General features: G+C 40.7%; 1 protein-coding gene and 2 long non-coding RNA genes across 4 annotated transcripts in view; 1 reads left to right on the top strand and 2 right to left on the bottom strand.

Moving 5' to 3' along the window:
• LOC138957701 (forkhead box protein P2-like) overlaps positions 1-25,434 on the bottom strand; it is a 44,838-nt gene extending 19,404 nt beyond the window's left edge. For both annotated transcript variants that reach the window (XM_070328764.1, XM_070328765.1), the window contains exon 1: positions 24,742-25,434. In XM_070328764.1, the coding sequence (XP_070184865.1) occupies positions 24,742-24,918 (177 nt within the window). In that variant the 5' untranslated portion in view covers positions 24,919-25,434. The remainder of the gene's footprint in view (positions 1-24,741) is intronic.
• On the bottom strand, positions 133-5,580 carry LOC138957703 (uncharacterized). The gene is made up of 5 exons (XR_011453140.1): positions 5,441-5,580; positions 4,977-5,145; positions 4,417-4,551; positions 3,941-4,099; positions 133-2,269 (listed from the first exon to the last, which is right to left on the bottom strand). It is a non-coding gene; the product is annotated as an uncharacterized lncRNA (long non-coding RNA).
• Positions 5,743-8,198, top strand: LOC138957702 (uncharacterized). Its single transcript, XR_011453139.1, has 3 exons — positions 5,743-5,882; positions 6,444-6,536; positions 7,227-8,198. It is a non-coding gene; the product is annotated as an uncharacterized lncRNA (long non-coding RNA).
• Positions 25,435-27,771: the final 2,337 nt, after the last annotated feature.

Genomic DNA, 27,771 nt, shown 5'->3' with positions numbered 1-27,771 from the left:
GTTAACTTTTTACGTTAGTTTAACGTTAGTTTTACCAAAAACTAACCATAAAATAACGTAAAATTAACGTTAATTTTACGTTAACCTCTAACGTAAAAATAACTAAAAACAAACCAAAACAAAACCATAATATAACCGTTAGATTAACGTTTATTTAACGTTTTTTTAACGTTTGCATGCAAACATAAAATTAACCAAAACAAAACCATAATCAAACGTTTTCATGCAAACGTTAAATTAACGTTCACATGCCAACGTTAAATTAACGTTCACATGCAAACGTTAAATTTACGTTCTCCTGAAAACATTAAAATAACATTTGCAAATACAAATTTGAATTAATGCACAGAAAATTCAAGATCACAAATTTTATTTAAAATTTAAATTGTTGGGGTCTTTAACAATTCAATATGTGAATACTAATTTGATAACAGTAACACTTTTAAAATGTTGAACAATGCAAACTAAATTCCTTCAATTGCTAAAACATGAAAATGTGAACTAAAAAAATATTACAACACATTTTTCAGTCTCAGTAAAATACCACAGCATAGTATTATCAATCGGGCAGGCAAAAATTATATGTAGACTTAATCTCATTGAAGCAATGCTACATTGACTAATAATAGTCTGAACTTGATAAAAAAAAAAATCATCAGAAGGCGATAACAGGATCAGCAATTAAGAATTTCAATCACAATGCTGGTATGGGTTCATCAAGGTAAATACCATAGGGCTGTGCAAACTCATTATCGACAGCGATCATTGTTAATGACAAAATCAGAGATGAAAACAATACAAATTATTTGCACAATCACTAGGGACATCCAGATTCAACCTTCGTCAGACGAACATTCGTCGGTGGTGGGGATTTCCTTTCTATTTTTAACTTTGTGCCTCAATGCGCATGCGCTCGGGTTTTCGCGCCCACCACGGCTTGCCGAAGACCGGGATCTGCGTGGTGAAAAAGGCGTGTTTGACGAACCTTAATCAGCAATCTTCGCGAGTACTTTTAGTCCTTTTCATAATGTTAAAAATATGTTTTATGTGCGCAGTGTTAAAGTTTGATATCTTTACGACGCTTCTGTGGACTGTGCATCTGTAAACTGTTCATTTTGGAGGCCTAGTGCATGAACACGGATACCCACACAAAACTCAGAACTTGAGTCAACGGGCGACATATCCTGCCAATTATCTCCCTTGATCTCTCTTGCACAAGACACTTGTTTCCACTAGGCCTATTTTGTTTTAGAGTTGGGAGATTTTACAGGAATGAATCTAAAAATCGAAAAAAATTGTCAGTGTTGCGTGTGTACCCAGCATATTCAGATGTCTGGAATATTCCGATAAAAAAGACTCGTCATATATAACGCTACTCGTCACGTCATCACTGTTTCGAAAAACAGACGAACGCGCACGAAGAATTTCGCGTAGATCTGGACCGAAATTGGAAAGTGGTGACCGTGACGGGATGTGACGTCACCACTTCAACAAACTCGCGAAGATCGGAACTCACGAACTTTTGACGAAGGCAAACCTGGATGTCTCTAGTAATACAAGCAAGTCAGTAGCACAAAATATGAGAAACGAAGGGATGTAAGCGCTATTAATGCATACACGTGCGACATGCATGTAAAGTCTTTTGTTCATTCAAAAGCGTGTTATTCTCACAGGTGCCAAGAAAATTGCTTCCACATAATCTCACTTACTCTTGTTGCACATGTCAAATAGCAGAGCAATTACGTCCCTTTGTTTCTCAGATATTAAAATAGCGCTCTGCTTCATTTCATTAAAATTCTTGCTATCACAAAAGATATTAACATATTTTGTGGAGTAGCTAGATGAAAAACAATCATCGATGAATAAAAATTAACAAGCAGCAAGACTGCAAGTTTTCTGCTCCACTTTGCCAAACGTGTGTGCACAGTGAATATTTGTTTATGAACTGTTGGTGTTAGTCCTGAATGATGGCACCCATGTAAATGAGGCTTGATGCCGGGCTGCTTTGCAAACACAGCATTCAGAAGCTGTGGGTCAGCAAAGGTGTTGAATCTTGTTAGTGAGATGGCGCGCAATGATGTCCTGTAGCACTGGCAGCTGCCTGCACTCGCTCTTTGACGCTGGTCAAACTTCTGGTCGTAGGTGAAGTCCACCTCACAGAATATGATGATGGTAATGGTGAGGGAGTAGTTCAACTTCTGCTTGAACTATGTGGCCAGGCCCAGCTCCCTGACTTTGAAGTGGTCATAATCTTATGCAGGATACCAACCTGGGATAGAGAAGGAAAAATGGTTCTTAGTCAATGGCTGGGATTACAAACTAAATCACACACGGTCCTTAGTCAATGGCTGGGATTACAAACTAAATCACACACACACACACTAACACCAACACACACTAACAGACACATACACTGACACAAATATACACTTACAAACACACATCTTTCTTTCTTTCTTTATTTGGTGTTTAACGTCGTTTTCAACCACGGAGGTTATATCGCGACGGGGAAAGGGGGGGAGATGGGATAGAGCCACTTGTCAATTGTTTCTTGTTCACAAAAGCACTAATCAAAAAATTGCTTCAGGGGCTTGCAACGTAGTACAACAAACACACATTCACACACATTAGCAGTAACAAACACATACAATACATGTACTAAGAAACACACCAATGTATACACACACAGACACACACACACACACAGGCACACACACACACAGGCACACAAGCGCACACACACACACACACACAGGCGCAAGTCCACATATGCAAAATCAAAAGTCTCAGCCCAATTTGTAACAACAGAGAAAGAAACAGAGAGAAAGAGAGAGAGAGAGATTGTGTGTGTTGCAAGCATTACACAACTGATATTGAAATTAAGCACCACAGAAAACAAGAAGAGCAAACGCTCGATCGAGTCACTTTCGCAGTTCTGAATATTATATGAGGCATCAGATGGACAGGAAGAAATTGCTATTCACAACACAATGCATTCCTGAAGAATGAGATTGCATGGATCGAGCAACAAAATATTTACCTTGGCATTAAAAATACTCTCATTAATCTCACATAAACAAACCCCATTAATAACTTAATTCACATAAACTAGCATCATTAATTTTTTTTCGAAGCAATCATATTAACAGTAGACACACTAACATTTGTTACTCTTAGAGCTGTGTCACTTTTATAGTTTACGAGAAAAGCCCAACGTTAAGTTGTGTGTTGACGAACAGGAAAGGCTAGTTATCTCCCCTGTGTTTCCGATAACGTTTGTAAAAAGCTACAGATGTAAATAATTTGATGTAAAGAATAATCCTATAAAGTTTGAATCAAATCCGATGAATAGTTTCAGAGATATGATATTTCAATTTTTTTCCTTCAAGACATACCTGTGACCTTGAAAAAGGTCAAAGGTCACCAAAGCAGACGTCAAAGTGTAGAGGTCACTGGGAGTCACGTTCACATAAAATTTGAGCCCGGTCACTTTTATAGTTTCCGAGAAAAGCCCAACGTTAAGTTGTGTGTTGCCGAACAGAAAAGGCTAGTTATCTCCCTTGTTTTTCTGATAACGTTCGTAAAAGGCTACAGATGTAAAAACTTTGATCTAAAGAATAATCCTACAAAGTTTCAATCACATCCGATGAACTTTGTCAAAGATATAAAATGTCTAATTTTTCCTTTGACGCTGACCTGTGACCTTGAAAAAGGTCAAAGGTCAACGAAACCATCGTTAAAGTGTAGAGGTCATTGGAGGTCACGACTAAACACAAAATATGAGCCCGATCGCTTTGATAGTTTCCGAGAAAAGTCCAACGTTAAGGTGGTGTCTACGGACGGACGGACGGCCGGACAGACTAACACTGACCGATTACATAGAGTCACTTTTTCTCAAGTGACTCAAAAAAGACGACACTGATTTAAACAATTCACTTACTGGTCAACAGTGTGAACTTTCAGCACAGACAACGGAAACTTCGATGTTTTTTCCCTCTTCCGATTGAATAATTTTGGTACAATCATCTGTCATCAATGAACTCATCAGTCTTCCCACCAGTCCAGACACCTCCCCACCAATTGCAGACTTGCTTGTTATCTGAGCGAATAAAAATCAATATAAATACATGTGCACAGGAATGAGAACAAGGATTCTCAGTTATCACAAAAACAAACAAGCACAGAATGACAACATGTTTTCCTAAATGTTATTAAAAACAGAAAAGTTCATCATACCAGTCCATCACTGAAACAGAAACGGTTGATATTGAATTTATGAGTGTGTGTGTGTGTGTGTGTGTGTGTGTGTGTGTGTGTGTGTGTGTGTGTGTGTGTGTGTGTGTGGGGGGGGGGGGGTCTGTTACAAGCAATAAACAACTGACAACAATAATTATACATGTACCAAATTGTACTCACTGTTTTCAAAGCTGATAATTGTAAACCTTGATGGGTTGTCCCCTTCCAACTGCATGCTTTGGTACAGCCATCCTTCAGACTGTGGCCCCCTCCCATTGCCACCCCCATCTCCGATTGTAGACAGGATTTTTTCATCTGAAAGAAATAATGTCCAATTAATACGAATTTGCACAAAGGACTGGAAACAGAATTGTAAGTAATTCTGATTTAACCAACAAATGTACAAAAGCACAATGATAGATTATTTTCCCTAATATGTTCCAACTGACAGTTGAGTAATTACAGGTCACCAGAAAGGTCCACCACTGAAACAGGAACAGTTCAAATTGGAGTTTGTGTGTGTGTGTGTGTGTGTATATGTGGAAAGGGGTGGGGTGGGGTGGGGGATGCGTGTGTACATGTGTGTGTGTGTGTATATGTGGAAAGGGGTGGGGTGGGGTGGGGGATGCGTGTGTACATGTGACTGTATGTTTTGCAAGCATTACACAACTGATTATAATAATTATACAACAAATTGTTCTGTCAGTTACATTGAAAACTCATTTAAAAAAAACACTTACTGTTTTCCAATGCAAACCTTCAGCTTGTTGAAGAATGGAAACTGGTTTTGCTTTTTACCATCCAAATGCGATGAACGGCCATGCCATCAATCGGCTCACTTTTTTTTTGACCAGTTAAGGCACCTCCCCACCAAATGCAGACAGTTTTTTTTGTGGTATAACTATAAATCTGAAAGAATAAAAGCTATTTATTATGCACAACAGAATCATAAAAGGAATAGATTCTTAGTTCAAATCACCATTTCAGGCAACAACAACAATAAAGAAAAACAGCAAACACCTAAACACACACACACACGGTGACACACACACAGTGACACACACACACACACACAAACACACACACACATAAGAAACAAACACACTTTTTAGTCTTATATTCCAAGAAAAATACATAATAAAAAAGAAAAAGTCTCAATAATTAGCAAATCTATATCTTCCAAGTTCACTGAGGCAATACTCACTCAAAGTTTGTAAAACTCTTGAAACCAGTCCAGTAATTATGTCTTGCGCCTTCGGTCTTAGTATTGGACTGTCCAGTCTGGTTCGTTTCTGTTGGTGTATCACATAGTGCTCTTGCAACTGCCAGTTTTCAATCTTCCCAACGCATTTGTTGACAACGTGCCGTTACGTCCAAGTTCGATAACTAGGAACGAAAATTCTGAGTGACCTCCCTTGATCGCCAAGGGACAGTACTCTCAGTCTCAACCTTTCACAGTGGAATCGAAATTAAAAAAAGTTTCTGTAACAGTTTTTAAAACGCTAGCAACTTCAAAGCCAGTGTGACTGCTGACACATGTATAAGATAACATGCTACACTTCAGCATATATCAGGACTAATAGTAATACAGATCTTGTGACGCTGAGGCGAATGGCAAATGGAACTTTCAGCAGGAAGAAATTCAGGTAATGTTGAACTGTGCTGTTGTAAATTCATAGTTCACGATCCGTTGGCATTGTGATTGTTGACTTATTTTTCATACGAGTCACAAATATCAAAGCAATATCATGCATAACGATTGGAAAGGTGGATTTCTCTCTCTTTCTTTCCTGCCTTCTGTCTCTTTCTCAGTTTCAGTCTCTCTCTCTGTCTTTGTCTGTCTGTTACTCTCTCTCTCTCAATCTGAGACTTTCTCTCTCTCTCAATCTGATACTTTCCACACATGTGCACGCAGGGCACTTACTGTTCAATCTTACAGCTTCAGGTCAAATGCATAACTGTACAGTAAATAAGAGATCTCAGGAGAGGCATGGGGAGTTATTTTCGAAAATGATCTATTCAAAGACACTTAAAAATAAAAGTTAAATTTTTAAAACAAGGTTTGATTGACAACTGCTCTCTCCCCTCCCCCCACTCTATTCCCACTCTCTATCTCTCTGTCTTCATTAACAAGTAAAGATTTGAGTGTGTTTAGACTATTGTAATTAATGCAATTCACACATCAATGCTTTCAATTTTCATTGCAGGGTGGGAGGAATTACCATGAGGATGGAACAGAAAGCATTCACAGGGATGTAAACTACAAGGTACAACCCCGACATTCTGGCTGTTGAGGCCAAGTAAGTGTGTGTCACTGTGTGTGTGTGTGTGTGTGTGTGTGTGTGTTTGCAGGTAAAATCCTTGTTTAACGCTAAGATGAATCAGAATGTTCCAGCAGTCATATTATTATATTTATAACAGAAAATCATATTTGAGAGAAGGCAGTGTTATTGTCAGGCCTCAGCCTAGGGTCATTGATACATGCTGATATTATATGACGCATTGTTCTAATCCTTGGCTGGTCGGCCATCACATCATTTCGGCATGTTGGAGGTCTTCCGACAGAACAATTTGTTGTAGCTGGGACATCTTTACCTATGCATATTTTTAGTCAAGGTCCAACTGACATTCTATTGTCTTAGTCTGGGGAAAATTTTGTTGGAAGGTGTTCTGTGTGAGTGTGTGTGGGTGGGGTGGGGGTGTAGGTGGACGGGTTGGTAGGGCTGTTATCCGTGCCAGGCAGCATTGACATAGAGCATTTCATTCAAACACACAATGATGCTATCAAAGTTAGCAAATTCACAGAAGTAAATTCAACAATATTGGCATAATGCAAAGACAATTTAAACCTTATTTACCTTCAGTTCTATGTTCAGCAAAGAACAGCAAAGAACACCAACAAAGAAGACATAATTATAGTGTTTACACTGAAGTTCTGAAATAACACTGAATTCTTTGTTTTAAGATTGTTGCATTCTTTGTCTTTGCAGGTGTCATAGCATGTGGAGCAGATCTTCAAAGTCGCCTATTGCAGACATGTCATCGTCTGCACTGGTTGTATCAACAACTTTTTCCATGGCTACTGCTGCAGATTTTACAAATATATCGTCTGCTGCAAATTCAACAACTTCTTTGTCTGCTGGTGCTGCAAACTTAACAACTTCTGTGTCTGCTCCTGTTTAAAATTCAACAATTCTTGTTGTCTGGAGCTGCTGCAAAGTGAATGACTTCTTTGTTTGCTGCTGCAGATTTAACAAGTATATCGTCTGCTGCAAATTCAAGAACTTTTTTTGTCTGCCGCTGCTCCTGCTGCAAACTTAACAACTTCTGTGTCTGCTCCTGCTTAAAACTCAACAATTCTTGTTGTCTGGAGCTGCTGCAAAGTGAATGACTTCTTTGTGTGCTGCTGCAGATTTAACAAATATATCGTCTGCTGTAAATTCAACAACTTCTTTGTCTGCTGCAGATACTACACATTCAACAACTTCTGTGTCTGCTCCTGCTTCAAATTCAACAATTCTTTTTATCTGCTGCTGCAAAGTGAGCGACTTCTTCCTCTGCTGGTGGTGTTGCAAATAACCTCATATTTCCTTGTCTCTTCTGGCATCATTTCAGATGTATAATATATATCTGCAAAGACTTTTTTAAACCCAAAAGATGGAATAGAATTGGTAAATTTCTAGGTACAGAACCTAAAAGTGTGATATATCCAAACTCACTTCTAGAAACTTTAGAACTGATTCAACTTTTGACATTTTCATCATGGTTGTGTATTTTTTATTTTTTATATTGTGGAAATATCAGGGAATGATGAATAAATGTTTAGAACATATTCTCAAAACATGTTTCTAATGGTTTTATTTATTTGTCTTTTGTTTTGTTTTATGTTAGCATGTACACTGTTTGGCTCAAAATATGAGACCTGGCCAGTACCATCCTTCCAATGAGACAGAGATCAAAAATCAACAGCCTGCATGCTCTCCGGATTAAGTAATACAACAAGATAAAATAGCGTTAGCTGCAAAGTTAACCATTCTCACCAAAAACCTTTTTCAAACTTTGATTTGTTGGTGTTTGCTTGTCTTTTTTTAACACGGTTTTAGCTACATATATAACAAACACTACAACAACAGCAGACAGAAAAGATTATGGGAAATGCATCTTCAAATAAGAAAAAAAAATTACAAAGCAAAAAAAAAATTTAAATACAATTATTTTCCTTATGATTTGTTTGATTATGTTTTTGGGGGTTCTTTTTAATGTTAGCACTCAACGTGAAAAATACATTCAAACAGCAGTTGTATTATACTTTTATTTTGGTCAAATTGACATTAGCGGTAAACGTTAAATTAACGTTAATTTAACGTTATATTATGGTTTTATTTTGGTTAAATTAACGTTTAATGTTAACGTTAATTTAACGTTTATCTTGATGAGTAAACTAACCTAAATCTAACGTTAATTTAAGGTTCGCCATAAAACGTGAAAGAAACGTAGCCATAAAGCATAAAACTAACGTTAATTTAACGTTACATTATGTTTTTTTTTAATTTTTTTTTTTTTTAACAAATACATTTTTTTGAAAGGTTTGTTTTTGATATATATGTCAATTAAAAAAAAATTATATTTAAAAAAAAAAAAAAATTTTTGACATTTAAAAAAAAAAAGTTTCTTGTTCAAGTTGTTGCCACCACAACAATAACTTTTTTTTTTTTTTTTTTTTTTTTTGATTTTGCTTTGATTTTGAACGGTTATGTGTCAACGTTTATTTAACGTTTTTTTTAACGTTTCAGTGCAAACCGTTTTTTAATTGTTTTCGGGCAAACGTTAAATTAACGTTTGAAATTGGTTTGATTTTGAACGGTTATGTGTCAACGTTTATTTAACGTTTTTTTAACGTTTCAGTGCAAACCGTTTTTTAATTGTTTTCGACCAAACGTTAAATTAACGTTTAAATATGGTTTGATATTGAACGGTTATGTGCTAACGTTTATTTAACGTTATTTTAACGTTTCAATGCAAACCGTTTTATATTGGTTTTCAGGCAAACGTTAAATTAACGTTAAAAAATGGTTTGATATTGAACGGTTATGTGTCAACGTTTATTTAACGTTATTTTAACGTTTCAATGCAAACCGTTTTATATTGGTTTTCAGGCAAACGTTAAATTAACGTTTAAAAAAGGTTTGCCATGAAAACGGTTTGCTTGTTAACGTTAATTTAACGTTAATTTAACGTTTGCTTTATAACCGTTTTTCTGCTAACGTTAATTTAACGTTGATTTAACGTTTAATGCTAACCGTAAACCAAAATCTAACCATGCAAACGTTAAATTAACGTTAAATTAACGTTAGCATGCTATCAGGGCGTGACTCAGCAAGCAAAGTGCTATGTTTTACATCCACACCATACGTTTAATCCCCACAATTCCCACAAACTAATTTTAATACTTTTTTTTTTGGGGGGGGGGGGGGACAATTTCAAAAGGGATGTGACATCTTATATCATAGACATTGATTTCATTGTTCATGGCGAAGACCAATTCGGGTCTTCCGGGAAAATACGCGGCAAAATGCGTCTGTTAGTCTGTCTTTCTATCTGTCTTGCAAGCTCTCTCTGTCTATTTGTCTCTCTGAGGTTTCAAAACGACTAACATGTCTTGCCAAACTTAAAGGGATACAATGATCTGACCGTGTGTGGGGAGTTTCTAGCGAATTTGACGTATCTAAAGAATCCGGGAAATACACTGTACCTTAAAGGCGCAGTAAGCCTCCCGTAAACCATCACAGATACTGTCAGGCTTTTACACACAGTACAAACACCCTTCCATTTGAACGCTCACCAAACGGGAACATCCTAGGTGCCCTACGTAAAGAGCGAGCAATTTTTAAAGAATAAATTTTGCGCCGATTGCTCAGAGACAATCGGACCGTCGTGCGTTTTGGCGCTAGACCTAACTTTTAAAATCTAAATAATAAATTGACAGCTTGTTACACAAACATTCTTAAATCATAAAAGAATTCTTTTTTCATCAAGACAAGATCAGTACAATTCGAATTTTTGAAAGTCTGAAAAAAGAAAAGCCCGGAAGCAGGGTCACGCAAGGTCGTGGTTCTCGTTGCAGACGACGGTTTATAGGCATCACCAGTTCATCTGAACAGTCAAAAGCCATCGCTAGAGTTCTTGTGAACCACAGCCGTTTGTTTCGTGCATAGTCAGAGGTACATAATAACGTGCTATTGCAGATAACTGATAAGCTCACATTGAGTCGCATTCAAATTACTAACTGACGACTACATTGTGAAAAAGGGAAACTGGATCACACGGGTTCACGATGACTCAGGGGTAAGATAAACCACGCAAAAATAAATTCTTTGAAAATTGCTCGCTCTTTACGTAGGGCACCTAGGATGTTCCCGTTTGGTGAGCGTTCAAATGGAAGGGTGTTTGTACTGTGTGTAAAAGCCTGACAGTATCTGTGATGGTTTACGGGAGGCTTACTGTGTCTTTAATCTAGACGCACACGAAACGATTTGCTCGAAAACGCACCACCAGTACGTCTGGACATGAATTAAATGAGAGTGAGCGAATGTTTCCATCGGGTGTTAGAAACAAAAAGTAGCCCAAAAGCAACTGCTGGAGGAAAGACGGTAGCGCCATTTTTGACGCGGTCTCCTAGTAACTTTCATCACGTACCCAAAAAAAGGGAAGTAACTCAGTGAAAATAATACAAACTACACAAGATTGTTCTAAACTTACACAAGATTGTTCTTTCTTTGCCAATTCTACGACTTTTAGTTACAGTTTTAAAACACTTTCTTTTGTAAAGTGAAGGCAGTCCTGCCCGGTGGCATTATGTACTATCCCTTTAAGATCGCACATATCAACCATGTCACATTATACAGGAATGCAACTAATATATTCGTCGTCAAAAGAACTTAACTTGAAGCAATTTAGCAACATGAAAGAGGCAGATCCAAACCGTCGATCGCGACTCAACATGTCAATCAATCAATCAATCACACAAACAATCAATCAATCAATCCAACTTACCAACCAATAAGTGCATATGTAAAGCGGATTCAGTCGTTTGCAGGTAAGCCAGCACCCTAATACGTGCAATATCCGCATTCAACTGCACTATTCATAAACTGCTACTATATAAACGGGTTGAGTAACCGGCCCTTTTCGATCAAGTCATACGCTCCTAGTGTATTCGACTTCCCATTATGTGTACCCCTAGAGTTCAGCACAGCATTTTCAACAAATGTAATACCAATCATGACACAATCCATACAGTCCCAAATCTAGGTCAGTAACACGCATACATGTGTACAATCTGCGAGCGTTTCTGTTTACTTGTTGATCCGTCCTGTGCGACCCAATACAAACAAGGAGATATACAACGATTATGAGAGAGAATAAAGAAGGGATGCATCCGGAAAAAACGCGCTCCTTTGAAGCGTGAAGAGTACGATCTGATCCTGAAAGCTACAGACCTTTCCGTGTAAATGATTGGGCTCACCATCTGGGCAGGGATAACACTATCCCTTCAATTAGACACATACCAACAAATCAATCGCCTGTGTGTTCTGTGTGCAGACGAATATTTCTGGTTTTCTTTATGGATGAATTAATTTCACAGATTACCACTAGTGTAAATTAATCAAATAATTCATAAATAATTCCAACTTTACACGTGAAGCAGTCAGGCAGTTGATTTTTGGTATGTGGTCAAGTAGAGGGATGGTCTTTTTATATTTAGTCAAGTTTTGACTAAATATTTTAACATCGAGGGGGGAATCGAGACGAGGGTCGTGGTGTATGTGTGTCTGTCTGTCTGTGCGTGTGTGTGTGTGTGTGTGTAGAGCGATTCAGACTAAACTACTGGACCGATCTTTATGAAATTTGACATGAGAGTTCCTGGGTATGAAATCCCCATACGTTTTTTTCATTTTTTTGATAAATGTCTTTGATGACGTCATATCCGGCTTTTCGTGAAAGTTGAGGCGGCACTGTCACGCCCTCATTTTTCAACCAAATTGATTGAAATTTTGGTCAAGCAATCTTCGACGAAGCCCGGACTTCGGTATTGCATTTCAGCTTGGTGGCTTAAAAATTAATTAATGACTTTGGTCATTAAAAATCTGAAAATTGTAAAAAAAATTAAAAATTTATAAAACGATCCAAATTTACGTTCATCTTATTCTCCATCATTTTCTGATTCCAAAAACATATAAATATGTTATACTTGGATTAAAAACAAGCTCTGAAAATTAAATATATAAAAATTATTATCAAAATTAAATTGTCGAAATCAATTTAAAAACACTTTCATCTTATTCCTTGTCGGTTCCTGATTCCAAAAACATATAGATATGATATGTTTGGATTAAAAACACGCTCAGAAAGTTAAAACAAAGAGAGGTACAGAAAAGCGTGCTATCCTTCTTAGCGCAACTACTACCCCGCTCTTCTTGTCAATTTCACTGCCTATGCCGTGAGCGGTGGACTACGAGTATACGGTCTTGCTGCGTTGCATTGCGTTCAGTTTCATTCTGTGAGTTCGACAGCTACTTGACTAAATATTGTATTTTCGCCTTACGCGACTTGTTCTAAGTAAAAACATGGGCGGATCTGAGAACCATTTTCACGTGAAGGACTGTACCCTTAAGCCAATAAAGCCGCTAAAAAGAGTTCACTATTCCACCAAGAGAACATAACCATAATGCTTTTACTATCATCTATGTGAGATCTTATTGAAATGTTTCTGTCAGTGGAACTTTACAGCACTAAACAAAGCATGATTCATAATCATCAACCGTATCTCTGGTTTGCATCAATGTCATTGTGTATTGCTGTTGTATGTGATGAGTTGTAAAGTTCAAAAGACAATATCAGTGTGTGGTTCTCTGAAGTGAGGGTATTGCCCGACTTGAATTGCTATCAATATTTGGTTTACTACTTGCAGTCAGTCTCTGCCTCTCTCTCTGTCTGTCAACATTGATGAATTGATCAAATATTTTCGACCACACAAGTGTGATAATTCACAGCAAAATCTGTCACCGTTTATTTAGGTTGAAACGATTATTATTTTTTTATTTTTGTTACAGATCAATGCCGCAAACAGTACCAGCTATTGTGTTCGACTCGTCGGCATTATACTTGTTCGAGTCTAAATATCGGACCCTATTGCTACGATGAAAACACAATAGTGATTATATAGCTATTCTGACATTAAATTCTGTGTTAAAATCATGTTTTTGTCAGCAACAAGTACCAGAATGGTCCATGTCGTTGAGTGCAGACGACGGTTCCCTTTCCGCATGAAGCCACGGAAATAACCGAACATTGAAAAACCCACGGACATGTATTACGGAGAAAACTCGAGATAACCGGATGTTTAGCATTACGTCAATATGCTAGGAATCATATGACGTCATGACGTATCATGCTTGCCTACGTATATTGTATGTTCGAAAGTCTGACTTCTGTTGGGAATTCGCGTGGTGAAGACTGCGGTAAATCTGCAGATGATAAGAGAACAAGGATTGTCTCAGAAGAAACGACTAAATGTTTCAGACCAGTAACTTCATTTCAACATTGCACTATACAATGGACGTTCTCGGTGACAGGAGAGTTTGCTGATTTTGTGTTAAACATTGGAGAGATCGTCTGCTAGAATCAGAGATAGGTCGCTTCAGATTGCATCTTCTGGAAATTTGCTATCGACATTTTGTAAAGCTGAAAAACATTCCCGAGAAGAATTTCAAGTTTGTAAAGCTGAAAAACATTCCCGAGAAGAATTTCAAGTTGTCAGTGTATGCTGTTGTCGATAGAAACATCGCCGCGTGGTACAGATGTGTAAACCGGAACCATGCGTCGGCCATTTTACTCAATATGCTTTTGGATGCCATTTTACTCAATATGCTTTTGGATATTGAGTAAAATGGCCGACTTCGGCAGCAATATGCTTTGATGATAGGAAGAGACCATCCAATCACAGCCCCCAAATTCCCCCACGTGTTCATCAGAATAGCTATATACAATTATATCAATCATTCAATGGAGCACAACGTCGTTTTATCTAATTCGTTGGCTTATTTATCCATTCATTCTTCAATACATTAATCCAACTTGCTTTATTGCGTCTTTTATATATATATATATATATATATATATATATATATATATATATATATATATATATACAAGAGGAATACCCGGCTTCGCCGTGTGAATCGCGAGACAGAGACAGACAGCGTGGCAGTTCGCCGTCTTAGAGCACGTGTGAGCATTTTCATCCACCAGTTTGTGCCCACTCAAAGGAAGGCAAGAACATACAGACAGACAAAAGCCGCCAGACCCCATCACAAACAGAACTCTACAATCCACAGGTGTTGCCTCCACACACACACACACACACACACACACACACACACACACACACACACAGAAGCCGTATATATCTATCTATCTATATATATATATATAAATATATAGAGATAGATGACAGTGGATTTTTCGATAAATAGATTCGACCTTTGCACTTTTACAGTGAGGACAACTTACGGGTACATGCAAGGAAAGCCCACAACTTCTAAGGCGAACAACTCTGCAGAGTCTGCTGTGAAGGGCGACGGTAGTCTCCCTGTCACACTCGACCCCCTTTGAATGAACTTTGTCCCCAAAGTTCCGAACCATGGACCCGCCAAGCTTAGGTCCCTCCCAGGTTGGTGGAATGAGAACAGCACGAAAATGATTCAGTGGCCTGAACATTTCATGTCGAGTCCCATCCCTGTCGACGACGTCAAATGTAACCGAGTGCCGAAACACCACAATCACCTTTGAAGGCGAAGTCCTCTCAAACGGGATTGAGAATTTTAGAGCTTATTTCTAAGCCCTATATTAACTGTTATGGCTTCTCAAAGGCCAGAACATACAGACAGACAAAAGCCGCCAGACCCCATCACAAACAGAACTCTACAATCCACAGGTGTTGCCTCCACACACACACACACACACACAGAAGCCGTATATATATATATGTATATCTATATAGATGACAGTGTATTTTTCGCGTGGCTATAAATTGATTCCACCTTTGTACTTTTACAGTGAGGACAACTTACGGGAGCAAGGAAAGCGTTCTGGACAGTGCAGTGACATTCTAAAAATAGTAACGTAGTAACGGGAATATGGATTGACGCCACACGAAGGAAGGGAGATAAACGCTGAAAACACTGGAGAAGATAAGGAAGAGTTACTGGGAATAGATCCAGAGAAAAACCAAAATCGGTTCAGCGCTGCGCGCTGAGAGCACGTGTTGAAATATCTCATCGACCAGGTTGTGTCCGGGGTGTACCTGAATATGGCCACCAAATTTGAAAGAAATCCATCGAGAACTTTGGCCGTGCATCGCGGACACACACACACACACACACACACACACACACACACACACACACACACACACACACACACACACAGACACAAGTCGTATATATATATATATCTATAGAAGTTTACACACGCGCAAACGCAGATATCGCGAAAAATTGTATTCCATCCCCCTCTACCCTCCCCCCCCCCCCCCACCACCACCACACACACACACACACACTGCACTCAATCACAAGATGATGGGTTGTACAATGCATGTCACGGTTTACATATCCAAATATGCAAGTTTTGGCGTTCTGATGTGGGTTTTTTCTCCGAGTTCTCTTTCTTCTTCTCAACAGTCAGTTGCTGTTCTACATTTGTCACGTTGCGCAGACAGATAGATGTCCGACTTATGATTTGTTGCGTGGCGTGACACAGTCTGAGGGATCGTGACGGATCGCTTCAAAGCGGCCGAGGCTTTTTTCATTCACACGTTTAAGCTTCCTTCTGTTTAAAAAAAAGAAAAAAAAGAAGACGTGACAGTTATAATTTACTGCCCGTTTCCTTCTCTTCACTCTACCCCTTCTAACTTTGAAAGCCCCCTCTCTGCCGGCTTCGCCCCAGTGACCCAGAAAATCGGGACCCCTGTTTTATACCATCCCCGACGTCACAGACTCATTTGCCTAAAAGAGACTGACTGTCAAGACAGTGGGGTATATTTATGAGTTACACAACTTTTTGGCCTGCGGGCTTGCTAGCTTTAATTAGCATTCACGGGCCGTTTGTTTTCTGTTGTTTCCGTGCTGTTGAGGTCTTCTGCTTTTGTTTATGGCGCTTCCTGGTCTTTTGTTGTCTGTATGTCTGTCTGTCGTTATTGTTTTTATGTTTTTTGTTGTCTGTTTTCGTGAACTGCTGCTTGTGTTATGTTGAAGGACGCGCGCGGAATTCTGTTTCTCTTGTTTTTGATGTTTTGTTTTTATTTGTTTGTTTGTTTTTCTTCACCGGTCCGTTTTGTTTGATGTTGTTTTGCTAGTTTATTGAGATTTTATTTTGCTTTGGTATCTGTTGTTGTTGTTGTTGTTGTTGTTGTTGTTGTTGTTGTTGCTGTTGTTGTTCTCGTTATCCCTACTGCGGTTACTGCTTCTGTGATGAACGCGTCATATATGTAACACACAAAAAAAGAAACAAAAAAAGAGACAAGTTCGTCAAAAGCGATTCGTAAACACGTGCTTGTGGAAGATATAACTACTGAACTATGTTTCAATGCTCACAAAAATTACATCAGATTAACACAACCATAGGCAGCTTATGTGTGCTTTGCTGTTGTTCCTTGTTGTTTTGTTTATGTTGCTTTTATGTTTTGTTTTTGTTTGCTCTGAAATTGTGATATGTTCCATTTATTTTTGAGCAACGAAGTCCAAACATTGTCTGTCTCTTTTTCTCTTACTGGAAAAATGCTTTTAATATTCAAATTGTTACTGTAACATTATCATTCCCATGTTCCCGCCACACGCTTACTCTACACCAATTGCAAAGATATGAACGAGTGATAATCCGGACAGCACATTTAGTAAAAACAGCAAAAACTGCCGAAACATGCCAATGGTTATAACGGTGGAGTAAAAGTGAGCGAAAAGGAGCAAGCCAATGAAAGAGAGGAAAGGGAGGTTACACATGTCAGAAATGTTCTAGCGTGGGGGATGTGTCAAGACGGTGTCAATGAATAGTCTGCTGACTGAGTAACGGAAGTCTTCAAGTGGGGGAACAAACTCCACTTTGGGGGGTGGCTGGACTGAGTTGGCGCTTGGGGGTCACAGAGTGAGAGAGAAGTCTGTCGACATTAAAACATAAAAAATTAAACACAAATCCAGTCAACGTGGCAAACGACTGGAAAACTTGGACGCCTCGACACACGATGTTGTACTGGCTCTGAGATACGCGTGCGCAAAATGAGAACGCCTGCTTAAAGTTGGCCCCTTAATAAATAAATAAATTATTCAGGCTCAGTGACACAAGGCGGAAGACAACGGAGTCATTTTAAGCAAGCACGCCCTCTGCACGGGCAACGCGGTAACCTACACGAGGCTGATCGCTGTGAGACTCACCAGTGTCCACAAAGACGCACAGTGATACACGATCATTATATCTGGACACAAAGACGCACGGTTTTGCACGATCATGTACTCTACAAAGAAGCAGGGCGACGCCCGTCATGATGTATAAAGAGGAGCAAAGTGCTAGTGGCGCTTCTAAAAAGACGCTCGGCGACGCATAGCCATCATGACTACAAAGAGTAGACGCACGGTGACACACACTCAGTGTCCCCCAAAACGCATAGTGATGCACGATCAACGTATACACAAAGACGCATGGTACGCACGGCCATGATGTCCACAAAGACGCAATGTGACGCGTAAAATGATGCGCCCCTTGACGCATGATTACGCACGGTCACAAGATCCACGAAGAAACACGCCAACGCGCGTAATCTATACGACCAGGATATCCAGACGTGTTTCTGCCATTAAGTGACAGCACCAACAAAGTCGGAAACTACTCAGCCGGTCGATACCTTACCCAGTGTGGAATACAAAATGACGAAGAGGCCGCCATGATGGTATTGGTAGTATTGGTGGGCAAAGTCAGGTCAGGTCAGATCAGGTCAAAGCAGAAGACCGATGAGGAGAAGCAAGAAGACTTCAAGAGCACATCAACATCAGTAGGAAAGACACATCCCTCAAGCATTACTTGAGAACTCAGAGCTCAGAGTTGGCGGATTCAGCGTTGTTGTACATGCACCCCTACCTTCAGACTTAGAAAGAGATGGAAGAGATCAGCAAAGACATTTCTTCGGGGAGAGCTAGGACAAAAATGATCACGTTTGATGTCTTGAAAGGCGTTGTATGTGTCCCTGTCATTAGATACCACAGGAACAGAAAGAGCTCATGTTCAACCTTGGGGACACATCCTTCTAGCACTAACAGAACGAGCAGCTGAGAGGCACAGTCTAGTCCTTCTTCCTCTCTCGTGTACCCCTGCTGTCGACAGCAATCAGACAAGAACTAGGGTATCTGTAAGCGTTCCTCGACCTTGGCGCTCACGGGAATCAGAAAGAGGTAAGCATCACATGAATCAGCAATGAGGACATGTATATATATCCCCAGACACAACAAAGAAGAGCTGCTCGCTGACAGTAATACACAAGGTCGTTATGGGAGGTCCCACTGTACAATCTTTTCTCTCCGTGTGTTTCCTTTCCGACCGCAAGAAGGCAGGCGTGGCAAGTCTGTCTTTGTATTTGTCATTGCTTGTGTTCCCCTTCCTGACCGCAACCAGGCTATGAGCAATGTGTCTCTCCGCTCCAACAAGACTCACAAGGAACGGGAAGGCGTCAGCATCAGTTGAGGACACCTCCCTGGGCACAACACCAAAGAGCTTGCTCAGAGCTGACAAAGTTTTTCCCTCGTGCGTTCCTCTACTGTCTGCAATCAGGCAGGAGCTAGTGTCTTTTGTTGTTGTTCCCGTTTCTTCTGACTCCAAAGAAACAGAGAGATGTCCACAGTGTCCAGGAGCACAGCAAGGAAGAGCTGCTCAGAGCTGACAGACACAAAGTATTTTCCTCCTGTGTCCAGCCTACCGTCTGCAATCAAACAGGAGCTAGTGTATGTTTTGTATCCCCCTTTCTCCAGACTCCAAAGGAACAGAGAGATGTCCACAATCTCCAGGAGCAAGGAAGAGCTGCTCAGATCTGACAGCTACAAAGTCTTTCTCTTGTCTCCCCACTTGCTGTCCATACACAACCTGCTCTTTGTATGTGTTTCAAATCCTTGAGACTCCAAGGGAACAGGAAACCGCACATGTAAAACCAAATCCTATCTAGCGTGCTGTGTGGGCCCAAGTGTTTTTATTGTACTATATATAAATGCCACCCTATATCTTCTGAATATTTTTTTTTTAAACCAACAGGAAAATGGCCACATCACCCAGGAGGACATATTCCCAATAAGGAAGAGTTGCTCATATCAGACAGTTACTCATCCTTTCTATTTTTCACCCTCCTACTGTCCACCGCCAGGCAGGAGCTAGTGCTTTCGTACGCTCCCTCTTCCCTTGAAGCTTGAAGATGTCCACATCCCTGGGCACAACAAGGAAGAGCTGGTCTGAGCTGACAACAGCGACAGTCTCTTTTTTCTCTCTTGTGTCAGTCTCCTCAGTGCTGTCCACAAGCAGAGCTACAGTAGTGGTAGCAAGCCAGCAGCACGACGAACGCCTAGAATGCCAGCAGGCAATAAAGGGGCTGATTCGCCTGCCCTGTCTGGTGTTGACCGAGACTTCTTTTCTAAACAACCTTTGTGGCGGCCTGGGGGACGGGCGACTCACCAAGTCCTGCTGTATTGGGTACAGGCGACACCAAGGGGTGGTGGTAAGGGGGGGGGAGGTGGATAAACAAGGGGTGTGGCGAGGGTAGGGAAGGAAAAGTGGGGTACGTGTACACATGTAGACCACGGCTAGTGACTGCATGTTAAATGGAAAAGTGCCGGGGAGAGGACAAGACCCTGACGTCTTTTGTTGCCCCCTCCCGAGTTTGTTAGCTCTTCCTCCTCTCCCCCCCCCTCCATCTCTCTCTCTTCCTTATCCCCTATCTCCCCCCTCCCCCCAGCTTGTTACTTTTCTGTGCCGGCAAAGTTTGTGTATGGAGATGTTGCAGGGATGCGGGGCCTTGCCTAGCCCGGGCCTGGGTAAACATGTGCCAAGCCAGCGATAATGAGAACTCTAAGAACAAACACACACAGGCCCGGGCGAAAAAGGGAAACAAAATTTTGCCACCAGTCCACCAAGTCCTCTGATCGATTGCACTTCATACGTTGCGGGCCACAGACTTGTGGAGGATGAGAAAAAGAAAGGGGTTGGGGCGGGGGGGGGGGGAGGAGGACAGAAAGTCGCTGGACTACCCTACCCTACCCTTCATTTCAGTCATGCCTCTTCCTTTTTGTCCTCTACAGCATCACGTCAACTCACTGACTATAAGAACAGCAGAATATGTGGTGTGTGGTTTTTTTTAAAGGGGGGGGGGGGGGATTCCGTATTTTTCCTATCACAGTATGCACCATTTCCTCTTTGTTCTTGCTGTCCCAAAAATAGTTACAACAACATGTGGCGTGATCGTCTGTGTCCGAATATACTTCTATTGACAAAAGCACACTCTGGATTGAACTTTTTTTCCACAAGTCATACAGCCACACACATGCGCACACACATAGGGGATAGATATAATATATACAATGCATTAATGCAACCATTGGAAAGCCGTGTCTCTCTTTTTTGCACTTTAAAATGAGAATTTCTCTCATCACTGTCGCCGGAAAACACAAAGTCGTCGAATTGTCATTGCCGCTGTTGAAAAGATGTCGGTGGATAACTGCATATATAAATATATAAATAATGATACTGTCTGCTTTAAACATATATCATTTGTAACACTTCAACGTCTGTCTCCTTGAGTCTTCCGCAAGTATAGTTATGGACATTCTTTTCTAGCCGTCATACCAAATGCCTTTATTTACCTTCCTTCGTCCGTCCCCTCCTACCGTCCGATTTTAACCAGCCCACCAAAAGGAAGAGGGTTCCTGGTTCCCATCATTGTAACGGGGAGAATTCATTACCGCACTTGGACATTGCCCCGCCGGCATGTCAACAATGACATAACCCGGATGTAAACAATGACACAACCCGGATGTAAACAATGATATAATTTAATGATTGGTGTCAGTCACGCTGATCATGGCAAATACAAACTGTATACCACTTTGAAGGATAATGATACAGTACCGATCTTCTACACTCTATTTATGGGATGACAGCGTTTGTGGATTCATTGTTTGGGGGTGTCTGTGTGTTCCGTTCCATTATATATAGACTCTACCTTAGTCAAGGCTGCACACGGTAGAAGGAGAATAATCTGCCCTTCGAGCGCAACAAAATTGAGCATTAAAGGTACTGAACTTGTCAAATCCAGGTGCACGGAGCCCCTGGGGCTTTTAGTCATACCTCAGGCAGCTATCCGTTAGAAGAACTACTAAGTTTCATTGACTTGCACCCAAAGAGTCAAGAACTGCGATTTTTTTACGAATTAATTTTGTACTCGGACCCGGCTGGTCTTGACCTATTTTTGGATCTAAATTTAGATCAGGTAGATCACCACATCATGCACAAAAAGACACGTCACTAGCAAACTATGTCAGACGTTATCATGAGTTTGTGTAAAACAAAATGGAGGCCGGAATCACTCAGTTGAATCGAACTCCGACCAAACACCACGTAATAACTAGGTTAATTTATGCACTCGCGTGAACAAGAAACTGTCAAGCTTCACAGATGTCGTCGTTGGGTAGTTTTGGGTTTGTTTTACTACCATAGGAGGATTTTTGAACTGTAATTGCACTCAGCTGCAACAAAAACGCAAAACGAAGGCTGTGAGCTGCACTGTGCCTTTAACGACCTCATCATAAACATCTACATCTAAACGCACCTTTCTTTTTCACCGGTGGTATAGAATGTCCTGTAGTGGACGAGTTGAATTCGTTATGGGTTTATCAATTTTCGAACTCACTAGCACACGTGGTGACTGAAAATTTTTTAGAAACGTTTTCATGCCTGCATTTGTATCCACAAATGTCTTTATTCCTGCCGTCGATGTGAAATGGTTGAGAATGGAATGCGGAACGCTGTATCATTAGACCTGCAATGTTTCAACACAATGTCTCCTAATACTGCTCTTTTGAACTCTACTAAGGCCTTTATTTTTACGACTATCTCCAACTTCCTTAGTGCTCAATTGGTGGATAGTCAGGGGAACGCTTTTTTCGGTAAACCTACATTGCTTCAACACTTTGCTTCGAAATGCTGTTCTTCAGCACACTACTTATATATGTATTCAACGGTGTTTTGTGTGTGTGTGGTGTGTGGTGTGTGTGTATTCCTTTCGTAGCGCTGAATTGTTTGGTAATGGTCAGATGAAGGTTGGACCGTTAGCGGACCTGCAATGCTTCAACACAATGTTTCAAAACATGTTTTTTCTGGACTCTACCCTGAATCATTAGACCTGCAATGTTTCAACACTATGTCTTAAAAAAGTACTGCTCTTCCGAACTATATATTTATATATAAATGTCTACGACTTTATTTTTTCATAGTGCTGAATTGGTTGATAATTGTCTGCTGCAGAACGCGATATCATTAGACCTGCAATGTTTTCACGTTATGAATTTATGAAAAATTAGCTAGTACACAGTTTCCGAAATTGCATTTCTAAACCAGGCTTTCTTTCTACAATCAGCACCACATTCTCGTAGGAAGTTTCCTTTTTTACATTTAGTCAAGTTTTGACTAAATGTTTTAACATAGAGGGGGGAATCGAGACGAGGGTCGTGGTGTATGTGTGTGTGTGTGTGTGTGTGTGTGTGTGTGTGTGTGTGTGTATGTGTGTGTGTGTGTGTAAAGCGATTCAGACTAAACTACTGGGCCGATCTTTATGAAATTTGACATGAGAGTTCCTGGGTATGATATCCCCGGACGTTTTTTTCTTTTTTTCGATAGATACCTTTGATGACGTCATATCCGGCTTTTTGTAAAAGTTGAGGCGGCACTGTCACACCCTCATTTTTCAATAAAATTGATTGACATTTTGGCAAAGCAATCTTCGACGAAGGCCGGACTTCGGTATTGCATTTCAGCTTAGTGGCTTAAAAACTAATGAGTGAGTTTGGTCATTAAAAATCGGAAACTTGTAATTAAAATTATTTTTTTATTAAACGATCCAAAAACAATTTCATCTTATTCTTCGTCATTTTCTGATTCCAAAAACATATACATATGTTATATTTGGATTAAAAACAATCTCTGAAAATTAAAAATATAAAAATTATGATCAAAATTAAATTTCCGAAATGGTTTTCAAAACTATTTCATCTTATTCCTTGTCGGTTCCTGATTCCAAAAACATATAGATATGATATGTTTGGATTAAAAACACGCTCAGAATGTTAAAACGAAGAGAGGTACAGTAAAGCGTGCTATGAAGCACAGCGCAACCGCTGCCGCGCCAAACAGGCTCGTCACTTTCACTGCCTTTTGCACTAGCGGCGGACTACGTTCAGTTTCATTCTGTGAGTTCCACAGCTTGACTAAATGTAGTAATTTCGCCTTACGCGACTTGTTAAAATATAAATTCATCAAAAGACAAACTCGGACACATCGATGCAATACATTAATTTAGTACACACCAGAAACCGCAATTCATCAGTGCAATTTTTCCCAGTCGACGGCATCTCCTCCCCGATAATGTCTATTCTGTTTTCGATATCATCTTATCAATAATTAATCTCCTTTGTATCATAAACAGGCGAGAAAAGGCTGCTTATAATTGCTTGCTTTAGCGCTCCCATCTCACTCCCAGTGTCAGCTGTTACTTTCTTATTTACATATGTTCGTGTTTTCTTGTGACATCTGTGGGTTACTTGGGTGTGTGTACGAGAGAGAGAGAGAGAGAGAGAGAGAGAGAGAGAGAGAGAGAGAGAGAGAGAGAGAGAGAGAGAGAGAGAGAGAGAGAGAGAGAGAGAGAGAGAGAGAGAGAGAGATTGTCAGATGAGAAAATGTAAGTGATGAACAAGGATGACTCGTTGGGAAGAAGCCTTGATTAGCATTGCTTGTAAAACAACGAAAACCAGTGATCAGAGCGCGGACAGAGGGACAGAAAGACGGACAGAGGGACAGAAAGGCGGACAGAGGGACAGAAAGGCGGACAGAGGGACAGAAAGACGGACAGACAGAAACTTGCCCCCCCCCCCCCCCCCTACCAAGGATAAAGGGATGGTGATAGCGGCGGAGGGAGGAGGAGGGGGTATAAAGGAGCTAGCTCAGTAGCTTACCCTCTGTGGGGTCCTGATTTGGCCTATTTTGGTCCGCTGGACCCGAAAAGCAATAGCTAACTAACTAACTAACTCCGACCCACCCCGTCATCCTCTCCTCCTTTCTCACTTTTACCAGCTTTTAGCGTATCACCAACTCATGTCCCTAAAAGGAAAATTTCCCGTGAGGACGTAAAGGACCCCCATTTCTTACCCTCTGTGGCAGCTGCAAAGGGAGAGCAGCGGCATCGTGACCGTTTTCGCCATTGTGAGTGATGTCCCCGTTGAGGTGATGGTCGCCCTTGGAGGCTGCTTCCCGCACAGTGGACAAGTTGATGGCGCCTTCTAGGTCCTGCTGCGACTGTGGCTGTGCACCGCTGTCTTCCATCATGCCATTTTTCTGAAACACACAAATTGATAGACACTGTAAAACATGAACCAATCATGAAATGTCATTTGTCTGAAACACAGTAATTGACGTATACCACGACCAAACCTCGAAACATGCCTGCAATCACGGCGAGCAGGATTGCACGTGACTCCACTTTCTGTGGATGGCTTGTATAGAATGAAAGTTCCCCAATGCGAAGCAAGGCCAAATTGACTGCAAAAACATCAAAGGGTACCCGATTTTTTTTTAAACACAATACAAGAAGTACCCCAGCAAAGCTATACCGTCCATACCGCGCAAACGATCGTGTACGTCCACTATTCAATCTAAGAACTCATTACAGATCCGCGAAGTTTCTACTTTGGATAACGAGCATCCGCCCACTTGGACACGTACACGGAATCAATAGTCTATTCAGAGTGGGACTTTTTCCTTTTTTTTGAAAAGATTTTTCAGAATTGATGTCGTCGTATATTGACATGTCGGGTGTCATTCATAAAATAGAATCAGTGCATAATTACCACTCTGCACAGGAAACAGAGAGGTTGTGGATGTTTGTTTGTTTGTTTGTTTGCTTGACGCCAAGCCGACCACGAAGGGCCATATCAGGGCGGTGCTGCTTTGACATATAACGTGCGCCACACACAAGACAGAAGTCGCAGCACAGGCTTCATGTCTCACTTGTGGATGTTGGATACGTGTCCCTGTAAAAAGGAGGATAACAACCCTCGTAAAAGCCTAGATAGACATGATGCAGTGATCGCGCTAGGTATTTTTCAAACCGGTATGACGTCATGAGCTGGCTACAAGGCTCTCACGAAAATCGGTAAGCTTGCCAAGGCAACCAGTAAAAGACAAACAATGACTTACAATACATTAAATCAATGTCAGTGATATGCGGACGTTTCCCCCCCCCCCCCCCCCCTCAAAGCAACTGTCGCACAACTTGACAGTGACACATCAGCAGCCGCTGTGTGTGAGAGAGAGAGAGAGAGAGAGAGAGAGAGAGAGACTTCCGAAATAAAATAGGAAAGCAAATAGTAATCACGCAACTGGAAGACTTACTCACTAGTTACTTACTGTTACAGTTTCACTTTCGCCTAGTCTTTGTTGTCAAAAAGTTTTCACGCGCAGAGCCAACAGCATTTCTATGACTTAGCGATTTTGAATGGTCTTCGAGAGATGAATGTTGACAATTTCGACAACCTCTTGTGTAACCATTTTTTGACGTGTTGTTTTGCAGTCTTCACAAAACATGAGAAAGTTCTCCCCCTCCCCCTCTGTCCGCAACCACAGAAACTCTTTGCACCATTTTTCCTGAAATCGTTTGACAGTGGAAGATGCCGATGTTGGTTTCTTTGCCGCCGCTTGAGACTCGGGCTCTGCAGATGTACTAGGCCGTGAAGTACTTTCACTTTCAGTTCCTTCATTCAAAGGCCTTTTCTCACCTCTTGGGGGTAGAAAAGACAGTAAAGATCGTTGCTTCTTCATCGCAATCGACTCGCCTCACAATAATCAACTGTATGTAGACAAAGATCTAAGCTGGTGTGAGTACGTGATTTCCCGGTATGATGCTATGTCGGCTATAGTTAGACGCCGTCCCTTATAACATAAACTGAAAGATTTTACGATGGACCGGGAACCGAAAGAAATGGAGCGAAAAGTATGATGTCTGATTTTTGACGTCATGTTTGACACCTTGACATCAAGTGTCATCAATGGAGACATAATCGCAACATTGTAGCGCTGTCACAACAAGCCATCCAAATCTCTCTCTCTCTCTCTCTCTCTCTCTCTCTCTCTCTCTCTCTCTCTCTCTCTCTCTCTCTCTCTCTCTCTCTCTCTCTCTCTCTCTCTCTCCCTCCCTCGTACTGACAAACGATTTTTGTAATTACTACTTTTTTTTTTACCGGTCAAACCAAATAACAATCGGTACGTCTGACCGACATCCACTTTTTTTTCCGGTATTGGCGAATCTTAACCGGTAAAATACCGGAAATTACCGGTAAACGCGATCCCTGCATGATGTGTTAGTTTACATGATCGCCTACACGAGAAGGAATGTTACTTTGATAAGCGTGTGTAGTACAATAGCGAGACACAACACTTCACCTATTGTGAACATCAGACAATCTGGCTATACTAAGTGTCTTCAAGTGCCTTTTCAATCGACGAGCAAGAGAGCACACACACACACACACACACACACACACACACACACACACACACACACACACACACAAACAGAGAGAGAGAGAGAGAGAGAGAGAGCGAGAAGAGAGAGAGAGAGAGAGACAGAGACAGACAGACAGACAGACAGAGACAGAGAAAGAGAGACAGAGAAAGAGAGAGACAGAGAAACTGAGGGTAACATTGAAATGTAAAGAACAGCTTCAAAGGGCCTGTATAACAGTTGGCAAGGGGTCATGCTATGTCGTGCACACACCCAAGAAAACAACAGATGTCACAAGTCAACATAAACATCCGTTCATAAGAAAGAAGCAAGAGAGACAGATTGAGAGCGCTAAGGCCAACAACAAAAATTGTCTGTTTACGGTAACTCGACCGACCCTATTTTTTTCGCGCGACCCTAGACTTTTTTTTGGCATTTGGGAGAAGAAAAAAAAGAAAAAAAAATAATTTAAAAAAATAACGTAAAAATATGGTTTTTTGAAAAAAAAAATAATAAAATAAAATAAAAATACCGACCTACCGACCCTATTTTTTTGGCCTATGTTACCGTAAACAGACCTTTTTTTTTCTAAACTCCCTAAAGCTAATTCAGTAAGAGAGAGAGAGAAAGAGAGAGAGAGAGAAAGAGAGAGAGAGAGAGAGAGAGAGAGAGAGAGAGAG

The sequence above is a fragment of the Littorina saxatilis genome, unplaced genomic scaffold (assembly GCF_037325665.1).
Source record: "Littorina saxatilis isolate snail1 unplaced genomic scaffold, US_GU_Lsax_2.0 scaffold_838, whole genome shotgun sequence".
Classification (NCBI taxonomy): domain Eukaryota; kingdom Metazoa; phylum Mollusca; class Gastropoda; order Littorinimorpha; family Littorinidae; genus Littorina; species Littorina saxatilis.
The sequence above is the reverse complement of the archived record's forward strand: the minus strand, read 5'-3'. Positions and strand labels throughout refer to the sequence as shown.